Source organism: Triticum aestivum, chromosome 3B, assembly GCF_018294505.1.
Source record: "Triticum aestivum cultivar Chinese Spring chromosome 3B, IWGSC CS RefSeq v2.1, whole genome shotgun sequence".
NCBI lineage: Eukaryota > Viridiplantae > Streptophyta > Magnoliopsida > Poales > Poaceae > Triticum > Triticum aestivum.
This window is the reverse complement of record NC_057801.1, coordinates 584,754,138-584,766,340: the sequence shown is the minus strand read 5'-3', so window position 1 is coordinate 584,766,340 and position 12,203 is coordinate 584,754,138. Positions and strand designations below refer to the sequence as shown.

At 45.3% G+C, this 12,203-nt stretch overlaps 1 protein-coding gene across 10 annotated transcripts; it reads right to left on the bottom strand.

Moving 5' to 3' along the window:
• Positions 1-2,900: 2,900 nt before the first annotated feature.
• On the bottom strand, positions 2,901-7,765 carry LOC123071067 (uncharacterized). Of its 10 annotated transcripts, none has more exons than XM_044494540.1 (6): positions 7,037-7,765; positions 6,841-6,912; positions 6,586-6,712; positions 6,303-6,510; positions 4,063-4,201; positions 2,901-3,200 (listed from the first exon to the last, which is right to left on the bottom strand). In XM_044494540.1, exons 1-4 carry the CDS (start codon positions 7,297-7,299, stop codon positions 6,304-6,306), a joined length of 669 nt encoding a protein of 222 aa, XP_044350475.1. In that variant the 5' UTR covers positions 7,300-7,765; the 3' UTR covers positions 2,901-3,200; positions 4,063-4,201; position 6,303. The 10 variants fall into 10 exon arrangements, with proteins under 10 accessions (XP_044350475.1, XP_044350478.1, XP_044350473.1 ...); XM_044494543.1 differs by having other exon boundaries at positions 4,063-4,884; positions 6,303-6,501; XM_044494538.1 differs by having other exon boundaries at positions 4,001-6,510.
• Between the last annotated feature and the right edge of the window lie 4,438 nt (positions 7,766-12,203).

The following is a 12,203-nucleotide window of genomic DNA, read 5'->3' as shown; positions in this document are numbered from 1 at the left end:
CCAGCCCTCTTCTTTACGGCCATCGGGATGTTCTCTTGGTGTCTTCTGCTGCTTGTACCTCGCCTAGGAACTCCTTTTGCCCTTTTGCCATCTTGTTCCATTTCCTGAGGAGGGGGACAAGAAAGGGATTACTGGCACCTTATATCTTTTTAGTTTTTAAGCCTACTGGCCCTCGTCACCGCTGTCGCTGTCCTCCCCATCACTGTCGCTTGAGGAGGAGCTTTCGTCATCGGTCGAGCTCTCCACGTCGCACCCTAGCCTGTGTCCCGAGCGCCCAAAGGCCTTGACAGAGAGCAGGTCACTCTCTGTTAACTTGAAGCAGAGGACGTGCCCCTCCATCAAGTAGTGGGCACGCGCGAAGGTTTTCGAACCCCAACGGAGGAGCATTACATGAGGGACGGGGAACCTTGTGTTTGCCCGCATGGCGCCATTGCAACACCCCTTCATACGAAGCCTCATCCTCGGTGCCTGGTCGACCTCCAGCACCCTTGCAAACGCTTCAAGAAGACGAAGGCGCATGTGCGGCGGCTGGCGCAGTTGCAGAATGAACTCCAGCACCGTGTCCCCGACATGGCCGCTCGATGAAGTAGGAGGAGACGGCAGATGAGATGGAGACGGAGATGATGATGACGCGGGTGTCCCCTGTCCACGCCCGCCTCTACCTTTAAAGCCTCGCCGGCCGCGGCCCCGGCCGGCGCCTCTGCCTTGGGCATGATCCAAGCCCTGAGCATCCGGCTCTTCCTTGACCGCCGCGGCTCTCTGGCAGGAGGAAGACCTGGTCGCCTCCGCAGAAGGACGGCCCCGACCACGCCCTCTCGCCATGATAAGGGAAAGAAAGGGACCAGATTAGAAGACGAAGGATGCAGGAGAACGCTGTCCCTCCCCCTTTTCATAGGGGGGCGGGGCCAAGTGAACCTGAAGGCGACTGCCCCAATCGACCAATCCAGCCACAGAAGGCACAAGGAGACGGGACCGACCCGCTGTCCGCCGCCTGCCCTTCCCGACGCATGGAGGACGCGTGGCAGGTGAGCCAGGACTCAGATGGCAAGTGGAACAGCCGTTTCGTGCCCCGTGATCGTGGGGCGCAGGTGCCACAATGGCCACGACCCAAGTCCACTTAGTAAGTGAGCCGCGCCCCTCTGGCTTCCTCTATTTTCTATGGGGAAAGCACGGGCCGCCTCTTTACTGAGATGTGACGCACGCGTGCAGCAACCGCTCCGCGCACGACCCCCATGTCACGCATTCAATGCAGGTTGTGGGGAAGCGCAACCAGTGGTAAAATTCGGCCCCGCGTGCCCGCGCACCATTTTGGGCCTAGCCCAACAACGCGTTGCACTTATGTGTGGCCGAGGCCCGGGGGCTCCTGTCGTGTACAAAAGTAGGGGCTCTCTTTTATACCCCTTTACTTGTGCACGGGCAGTCAGAGCCGCACCTGCGGCCACACTTAGAAGGGCAGAGGAGGGAAGCAGAAGTGCAAGACTACCAAAGTAGCACTCCGACCAGGGGCGCAGAAGATAAAGCAACAAGATGGGCTTTCCCCCAGCAAGACCCTTGCCGGGGTGGCCTACACAGCCCCGACAAGGCTCACCCAACGCCAGCATCGCAACCACCCTTGAGCCTGAGGTTTCCGACACCATTGACAATGTTGGAATCAAGACTCGAGAAGCGCCTGCATGGTGGCATGCAGATCTTTGTGAAGACAAAGAGCCTACAAAGCCTAGATGAAAACCAGAAGACAAGAAAACCGCAAAGCTCCTTGCCGAGGATGCCCACAAGGCCCCAGCAAGGCTCCTTGCCGAAGACACCCGCAAGGCCCCGGCAAGAGTCTTGCAAAGGGCGCTCACAAGGCCCCAGCAAGACCCTTGACAGGGATATATGCAACACCGCGGCAAGGCCTTGCTGTCCCATCACCCTCCCAGCTTAGCGGCCGACCCACCAACTAAAGCAAGTACCCACATGGCAGTACGTGGGTACTAAACGAACTAGTCAAGCACCTGTGTGGTGGCATGCAGATCTTTGTGAAGACCCTGCCGCCACGCCAGCTCAGCAGCCAGCAAGCCTACATGGCACTGCATGCCTCATTGACCTGGACGCGTGTCGGAGCGAGACGAAGCGGCGATGGACGGGACGGGCCTCGTTACCATCCCGATAAAGTAAGAGGACATCTAAGTAGCGCATTTAATGCGATTTGTCCCGTAATGACAGGCGATAAGCTTGTACACTGTACAACTTCCCACCTCCTTTGTATCACTGTGGCGACCCCTTTTGCCTATAGAAGGAGGCCCAAGGCGTACAGAAGAAGGATTTGGATCTTTTGGACTACGCATGCACCGTAGCTAGTTCAAGAACTCAAGAACACTCAAATATATAGCAAAGCAGGACTAGGGTATTACGCATCACTACAAGAAATATGTCAACTTGCAACCATCACTATTGGTCACTGAAAGGTCATTGTTTTTCATTTGTGACCTTTTTGTGACAAAAACAGAAGGTCAAAAGCTGGCGGTCCTAAATTGAAATTAATGACCTTCTCTGCGAGAAGGTCGTGGAATTCCACGACCAAAACAAAAGGTCATTGATTCTATGACCTTCTGTTTTGGTCGCTAGCTCTCTGCCCGGGCCACGTTGGATCCGACGTGGCAAAATTGCGACCAATTGAAAAGGTCGTTAATAAGATTCAGCCTGATCCAATTCGACGCTCTAATACAACGTTTTTACTGTATATTTTTCTGTTATTTTTCTCTACCTACATGGGCCTGGCCCAACAATTTGACCTTTTTTATTTTGGGCCATGGCCTTTTTGCGGACCATTTCATTAAGCCTATTTTCCTTGTTTTTCAAAAATGCACAAGGTTCTGATCCACTATAATTTGGGCCGCAACCTTTCTAGAGCCCAAATATTATTTTATCAAGTAGAACATTTGGTCTTTTTCATTCACATATTTCAATTTACACATTTGAACAACAAAATATCAATAAATCTATCAATTAACTGATTAAATCCAGAGATCATCCAGTCAAATACTCACAAGAGCAAATACACGTATGCACGTCCAACTTCCACATACAATCAAAAATAGATACACAAGGGTGGCACAGCGCCAGCTTAATTCCTAGAAGGCCGCGGTGGTGGTATCTACGATGTGTGGGAGAAACGTTCAAGACCTCCTCTACCTCTTCTTGTCGCCTGCGTTCTTGAGCTGCAAGAGGACACAACACCGTTAAGCACAGTTGGTCAGACCATATTGACACGAATCACAAATGTTGGCACTCGATGTATACAATGTAAGTGCTGGTATAGTTTTACTAGCAAAACCGTCACTACTGTGTATGCATGCTTGGTTTATAAGCTTCATCCATATGGTTGGCACCATCACTACATATTGTTGCTACCGATGTACACAAGTGTGCACATACACAGCATGCTGCATGCATACGTGCGCATGCCAATATAAAGCTGCATCTCGATGCTTTTCATTATTGATCAAGAGATTGTAATATTTTAATAATCCACTGCATGCGCCACATAGCTACTCCTACCTAGGTAGCTAGCTATACATAGGTGTACTAGCACCCAGCCCAACGGCGAGTTGATCAGCAATTCAACATACACTAGCTAGCCAGCAAGCTACTGCTATGTCCTATCCTAGCAGCACCAACGACTTTTGTTTGTCATGTGTGTAAAGAAATGCATGCATTTCCAGTAAATACTCCCCCCGTTCCTAAATAATTGTCTTTCTAGACATTTCAAATGACTACTACATACGGATGTATGTAGACATATTTTAGAGTGTAGATTCACTCATTTTGCTCCGTATGTAGTCACTTGTTGAAATGCCTAGAAAGACAAGTATTTAAAACGGAGGGAGTATAAATGTATGCATGCTGGCTTGGACCACACTAGAAGAAAAATGCTCGCAGAGACCAGCAGATAGATCAATCTAGGTGTGCGCTTCTTTCCAGCCGCCAATTCTAACTGCCATTGACTTGCAAGCTTTACCTACGTGGTCACCATGCAGTAATGGCATGCGCACCAAAAGGGAGAGAAGAAACCGAGCATACAGTTTCATGTCGAAGGATCGACATGCCAGAAGAGGTCAGGCCACCGAGGTACAGGTACTCCCTGCGCTTGGTGATGATAGCGGCACTGGAGAAGCACCCTAAAGCGATGGCGGTTCCGACAAACCCTGTCACGCGGATGCTGGTCGCACAATAGCAACAAGCAAGTAATGTCAGCCAACATAAATAGCAAGGATGAGAAACGAATGTGAGCATTGAGCAGCAACAAACTAGAACTTTAGGTACATAAATAGCAAGTTATTGTCCAAGCAACAAAACAATCAGTCATATCAATTTTGTAGAACTGTAGGTACACAAATTCAGAACCACCAACAAAAATGAAGGCCCCAAAAGTCCATGCTTAGGCCCAAAGTTCAATAACAATAACCCAGACACAGCGTCCAAACCCCACCGCGAAGGGCCTAGATACAAACTGTCAATATAGGTAGCATCAATTAAAAGACTATAATGATAGCGGCCCATCCAAACAGTAGACAATGTAGGAAAAAGGAGGGTCTCAGGAGAACAATAGACTAATCCAGAAGCAGAATTTGGCACCTACACAACCTAACTAATAGTGATTGCAAGAACAACCAGACAATGATGGATAAGGACATATAATCAGCAAATATCCAATAATCCTATCACAGGCATTCACAAACAGTACGTGTCACACTCCCATGACATATGGTTTTGTTACTCTCTACAAGACAGGGACATTTACAGCAACAACAAAAGCAAATTCGTGTTTACCTTGGGTCAAAATCTATGGGGAGCTCAATCAGAGGTCCAACCGAAGCCCCATCCAGGAGGGCTCACATAGCTCTGTACGTTGTATCAGAATTAACACATATTTTAGATGACGGAAATAGAATCCTGAACACACCAGTAATAATTGACTTCTGACTAGCAACGGAAAACAGATTCAGGCACAAGCAATTTTATAGCAGGATGAAAAATCTATGTGCAGAATTCATGAATGAAATTATAGTAGTAGCACAAAGCACCCTCACAGACATTTGTAATAGTACGCAAAGGTAAATAGAGTTCCTAGCAGACAATGTATTCCAGTTATTGAACAAATGCTCACCAAGATAATCAGTACAGTGGTGAACCAAACACAGTAATAATCCAAAGCTGATACTAATAAGCAGCAGGAACCTCCCTACTTTTGTTATATAAAACTAATATCGGACCAATTTTGTACCAAGTTGTACATAATCAGTGATGTACAGCATGGGAATGTCCAACAGTCAGTTGTTAAAAACGTTCAACAACCTTTTAGTTAACTATAAGAGGGCTTGTAGGCTTTCCAAACTATTAATTGACAGAACCCAAAATTGTATAACGAGATCACGTTTTTATTATATGAAAAAAAGTTAACTAAAGCCAACAAAACAGTAAGGATCAGTGCAATATTAAAGTTGACACGTTTACATATTGTGGATGTGGAGATCGACATCATCAAGGAGCAGGGGTTAATAATGGACAGGTTTAATCTAGACATCTACTAGTTAAATCAGCTTGATTAGCGTCCAAGCTCTATACTGTTTACCACTCACTCAGACTCAGCGGCACCTACTTACCAGTCCTAAATTGACAAGAGAATGCAGTTGGATTTGCTATGGAGCATGTGTGTGTAATACGTACTAGCAACGAAATGAAGTGTCGATTGGAAAATTCCCCGTCGATGGGTGAGAGCTGAGAGGATGATTTTGCATGGGAGGGAGTGGAGTGGTGAAAAGTGTATAGTGATGCTCATATTGCCGGCTTTGGCATAGCAGAACGCAAACTGAATAAAAAATGACTTAGTTCGCCCACTTGAATAAGAATAGCAAGTCATGAAAGTACTGGCGCCAACACACAGATAATGTGTATAGAAATGGTAGCTAGAAACTGACCCAATACCACGTGAATGATATTTATAGATGATTCATGAAACGAATATTGCCCCCTGAATAGTTATTAACAGGACTTAAAAGTGTATAAGAATTCACCTTCTTATTGCTCCCTCCGTCCCATAATGTAAGACATTTTTGCAAGCAATGTTAGCTTGCACAAACATCTTATATTGTGGGATGGAGGGAGTATGTGACAAGAAGGTAACTAACGCCAACAGAGCAACAAGGACCAATGCAATATTAACAATGACACATTTTATATCCCGTGGAGATAGACACCATCAAGAAACAGGGGTTAGTTAATAATGGACAGGTTTCAACTAGTTAAATCAGCGTACGAACTCTATACTGGGTTCCACTTGGACGGTGTTGGCGCCATCCGGCGGCGCTTGGTCCAGCAGGGGCAGCAGCAACACAGGCAGAGGCACCAGCCGCTGGCGTAGGCGGCGACGATGACCTGGTTGATGAACACCAGGAACACCCCCAGGATGCCGAGACCCATCGCCGGCAGGCTCCGATACACGCAGTTCGTCCCGTTGTACTGCACGGACTAAATATACTCAGTTAGCACAGATCCATCGAATTGATGAAAAGAGAATTGTGATGTTAGATCTTGGGTCCATGCCTTGGAGCTGTAGTTGTTGGCGACGAAGCCGAGGGTGACCGCGACGGAGCCTAGAAAACCCAGGACCATGCACACCAGCACCGCGTCTTTCTCCATGTTGCCCCTTCTCCTTTTTCTTCTGGATGAACTATCAGCAGTTAGAATCGCATTGGACTGTTTACACAGATGTATAAAGACAGGGTCTTATAAATGTGGAAAAGGACTTAAAAACAGAGTCGCATTGGCTATTTAGAGTCTTGTAAAGCATTTAGTTACCTTGAAGAACTTGGCAGCTGGTTACTTGGTCCATCAATTTCGTTGGGATGGTGCCAATGCCATGGGCCTACACTAGAGGAAATCATGGATACGAAGTTAGTTTTAGTATGGTGGTGCTCGACCCCCCAGAAAAAATGGAATTGGTAATTAACACAAACAGGTGGCGTGCTTCGAGGACGGATGTTCAGGCATTTACCTCCGTGGACGTGGAGCTCCTGCTGAAACCTGTACCAGTCGAGCTAGTCGACCGTGTCGTCGGCGTGGTAGAGCAGCTGCTTGAGGGCTGCGAGGGATCTGGCCACCCACCTGTTTCGGGCCGCCCTGTCGTTCACGGCAGAGACGACCCCGTCGACTTGCTCGATCTCGTCCCTCAGCCCCTCCACCTCGGCAGAGGGCCCTGCTTGGCGAATCCACCCGTCCAGCTTGCCGAGGCTCGGAAGGATGGTCTGAAGCAGCCATCGAATTGCCGCCTGCACAGAACTGGCGTTGTCTACCGCCTCCATTCCGTCGGCAGATCCCGATGGCAGCGGACGGCGAGGGAAGAAGACGAAGGCGAGAGGGGGAGCACTAGCCCGCTTATATGGTCAGAGGAGCCTGAGCGGAGGCGCCTCGTACTCCTCCACGGCCGCGGCGGTGGTGGTGGCGGCGCGAGTGAGGGGAAGGGAGAGACGAGGGCGTGGGGGAGGCCATGGACGGCGGGGAGCTCCGCGGGAGGGAGGTGGCGGCCGCGATCTGGAAGGAAGGAGGTGGCGGCTGCGATGTGGAAGGGACGAGCGGATCCGACCGCGGCCGTGGGAGAGAAGGGGAGGGGAGGGGTTGTCGGTGACCGTGGTTGGGGGAGAGGACGGAGGACGGCGGCAGCTGGGTGGTTGGGATTGAGAGAAGGTGCGAGAGGGTTGGGGGTGGCGGCTGTGGGATGAGAGGGGGGGAGTGGATTGGGGGGGAGGAGTGGATCGGGGAAGTTAGGGTTTGGGTGAGAGGGTGAGGGTGTGAGGGTTGTCGTTCGATCCAGAAGCATCCGACGGTGGTTGATGCATGATTCGCGTGATATGCCTATGGACCAATCAGAGCGCACCAAATAATTTGAAGATTTTTTGACCATATAAATTGGTCATGATTGATTACATACAAATTTTTCATTTCATTTTTTAATGCTCAAAATGAGTTTTTTTTGAAAGACCTATCAAATATTTGTTCAAATGATGTCATATTTTGGACAAGTTTAGATCTTAGACTGGCAAACAACATTGACAAAGAGAGTTTTTATTTCTTTTGCATGAAAAAACAATTTTCCATTTTTTGAATGCCCAAAATAAGTTTTTTTTGAAGAACTTACCATATATTTGTTGTAAAATTGTACCAAATTAATTTTCTAAAATACTAGGCCATATATAATGCACAATTGACCAAATAGTTAGGTGTCAAAAGTTTTGATGCACCTCTCATGAAAAAAACAAATTTCCGCCGATTTAGCAGAAAGCGGGTAAAATTTGTACTACAGCTGCCTCATAGTTTGCTCTTTATTTTTTCCAAAAAATCATTTCTAGGTACATAAGTATCTATTTAATCATATAAATACAAAACAAATTCCAAGATTCAATCACTATCTAGAAACGATCATGCCCGTCGTTTTGACCCCATTTTGAAACGTGCATAGAAAATTTAAAAAGAAACAAAAAATTGGAAAAACTTCGCATTGTGTCATTATATGTCACCAAGTTTCCAGGAAAAACAATAAACTTGTAATACAGAAATTATTTTAAAAAATTGTTCTCAGAAATGAGCTATCATGCGTGAAGATTCATGGCTTTCAAGCCAAATGATCAATCTTATGGCCACATTCATGGCATAGTTTGTTCAAATGATCTCATATTGTGCACAAGGGTGCATCTTGGAATTCCAAACAATGTTGCCTAAGGGAGTTTTCACTTTCATTGCACAAAAGAGCCATTTTCCATTTTTTGAGTGCCCCAAATGAGGTATTTTTGTGAAGGACCTACCAAATAATTATTGCAAAATTGGACCAAAACATTTTTCAAAAATAGTAGGCCATATTTGATGCAAATTTGACCAAATGGTTGGGTGTAAAAAGTTTTGATCCACCTCTGGTGAAAAAGACAAATTCCCGCCGATTCAGCTGGAAGCGGGTCAAATTTGAACTGCACCTGCCTCATAGTTTGCTCTTTATTTTTTCCAAAAATTATTTCTAGGTACATAAGTATCTATTTAATCAGAGAAACATCAAAAGTTTTCCAAGATTCAACCACTAGCTAGGAATGGTCAAGCCTGCCATTTTGACCGCATTTTGAAACGGGCATAAAAAATTGAAAAAAAATCAAAAAATTGGAAAACCTTCGCATTGTGTCATTATATGTGACCAAGTTTCCAGGAAAAATAATAAACTTGTAATACGGAAATTATTTTAAAAAAGTGTTCTCAGAAATGAGTTATCATGCGTGAAGATTCATGGCTTTCAAGCCAAATGATCAATCTTATGGCCACATTCATGGCATAGTTTGTTCAAATGATCTCATATTGTGCACAAGGGTGCATCTTGCAATTCCAAACAATGTTGCCTAAGGGAGTTTTCACTTTCATTGCACAAAAGAGCCATTTTCCATTTTTCGAGTGCCCCAAATGAGGTTTTTTTGTGAAGGACCTACCAAATAATTATTGCAAAATTGGACCAAATCATTTTTCAAAAATACTAGGCCATATTTAATGCACAATTGACCAAATGGTTGGATGTAAAAAGTTTTGATCCACCTCTGGTGAAAAAGACAAATTCCCGCCTATTTAGTTGGAAGCGGGTCAAATTTGAACTGCAACTGCCTCATAGTTTGCTACTTATTTGTTTCAAAAATCATTTCTAGGTACATAAGTATCTATTTAATCATAGAAACATCAAAAGTTTTCCAAGATTCAACCACTAGCTAGGAACGGTCAAGCCTGTCGTTTTGACCGTATTTTGAAACGGGCATAAAAAATTCAAAAAAAATCAAAAAATTGGAAAACCTTCGCATTGTGTCATTATATGTGACCAAGGTTCCAGGAAAAATAATAAACTTGTAATACGGAAATTATTTTTAAAAAGTGTTCTCAGAAATGAGCTATCATGCGTGAAGATTCATGGTTTTCAAGCCAAATGATCAATCTTATGGCCACATTCATGGCATACTTTGTTCAAATGATCTCATATTTTTCACAAGGGTGCATCTTGGAATTCCAAACAATGTTGCCTAAGGGAGTTTTCACTTTCATTGCACAAAAGAGCCATTTTCCATTTTTTGAGTGCCCCAAATGAGGTTTTTTTGTTAAGGACCTACCAAATAATTATTGCAAAATTGGACCAAATCATTTTTCAAAAATACTAGGCCATATTTAATGTACAATTGACCAAATGGTTGGGTGTAAAAAGTTTTGAACCACCTCTGGTGAAAAAGTCAAATTCCCGCCGATTCAGGTGGAAGCGGGTCAAATTTGAACTGCAGCTGCCTCATAGTTTGCTACTTATTTTTTCCAAAAATCATTTCTAGATACATAAGTACCTACTTAATCATAAATACATGGTTTGGTGGCGATATGTCGAGGTTTGGACGGTGGCCGAGGGCCCCAACTCTAGAGCGCGTAAACTCGCATGCCCACCGCGTGGTCACCGCGTGACCATGGCGTTGCCATGTGTTCTAGGCTGCCTAGGCATGTCTAGTGGGTTGGGCACTCCCCAGGTAGGTGCTAGGAAGAAAATCACAACATAAGATTCTCACGAGGAGACCGATCGATGCTCAAACATGAATAAGCAACCAGGTGTTTGATTAGCGGTACGGGAAATGCACATGGCTAATGTGCGTGAGCTTTGGCTGAGGATGATCAGTTACTAAGAAGACTGTCTTCATAAATTTTCAGCTCAAAAGGAGGAACCTAGGTGGTACTTGCTTTGCAAAGTACCACACTGGACATAAATACGAATGCTGAAGCTGGGCTCAAAATATTGAATGGATTGAGCTGGCATTTGGTGGAGGATGGTTATTTGGGCATAGGAAAGCACCGCAGAAAATGGATACCATTTGTACATGCCAAAGTAGTACTTCCTTCACAAAGTGTTTTTCTGAACAGAATAGGAAAATGAATATTTTTTAATTATTTTTGAACTAGGCAAGGAAGGTTTCTTACATATTTGATGAAGATATGATCCAAATAATTTATGAGATTTTTTTGGGAATTTTGGGAATGACAGAAATATAGGTTGCTTCACAACCTAGGGAAAAAACTGCCACATGGACATGACACATAGGCAAAACTGATGAGGTGGCGCCGAGTCATGGCAACCCACAATAATTTACAAGGTTATGACCATCTATATTGGTCATAATCAGCTAGAAATAAGGCAGCGGACTAGTGCTGTCTGCTTTATGACCATTTCGTGTAAGGAAATTGGGACCTTTCTGACCAAAATGGTCGCTATTCTTTAGGGTTTGGAGCCCCCCGAACAGCTTTTGACCAATTGGTCTGAAATGGTCATAGATCTATGACCAATTCTTCCAGGGTCACTGACAGAAGGTCACTAGTTGACATATTTCTTGTAGTGCATCCTCGCAGACGGAACCTGGGTAAAATCTCCTTGTGCTCACTACTAGTCCCGCTCTTTGCACAACCTCGCGCTTGCCAACCGTAGAAGGGATTCTCGTGATCCCATAGTTGTCGATTCCACCGACATCTCCCCCTCGGTTTTAAAATTTTTCAAGTATAGGTGGTGGAATGTTCACAGGACCTTGGAAACACAAGAAGGTTAATTAATTAGTAAAAGGACACTAGCTAACCCGCATGCATGTGGATGAAACAATTACAATTATGGTGGAAGATAAACATACCGAAAGCATCAGGATTCCATGCAAAAATAGTGCCATGAGTGGTGGCAGCAAACACAAGACGTTTGTATTGAATGGCATCACAGTACTCATCCGTGTACAGAAATTGATTTTTGAGCAATATCCATCGAGGCGTGGAAGTAAGGACGACAACAGGCTTGTCAAAGATAGCAACAACTTCATAGTTCGTGTAATGCCAAGAACAGTTGGGAACTCGACAAATTGCTATCTTCCGTAGACGACAGTCACCATGATCGTATTTGAACTCATGTAGAATACTGGTGTACTCAACCTCTCGGTAGCAGTCTAAGATTTTTGGAAGTGGAACCTGGTGACGAGCGTACACATCCATAAGTTCCCACTCGCAATTGTACCCAATATAAACAACCCAATTTCCAGTTGCGCCTGCCCAAGCCATGCCGTCAAGCGATGGCATCTTAACATCATATGTATCCTTATCAAGCGGCATCAAGTTGCATAAGGCGAGGCTTCCCTCGT

What these genes read in the sequence shown, in the direction of transcription:
- LOC123071067 (XM_044494537.1), bottom strand. Translation starts at nt 7,299, where the DNA reads ATGGCTGCTTCAGACCATCCTTCCGAGCCTCGGCAAGCTGGACGGGTG. An exon ending in GGAGCTCCACGTCCACGGAG is followed by an intron (nt 6,913 to 7,036) that starts GTAAATGCCTGA and finishes GATTTCCTCTAG; the next exon opens with TGTAGGCCCATGGCATTGGC. An exon ending in CAGCTGCCAAGTTCTTCAAG is followed by an intron (nt 6,713 to 6,840) that starts GTAACTAAATGC and finishes AACTGCTGATAG; the next exon opens with TTCATCCAGAAGAAAAAGGA.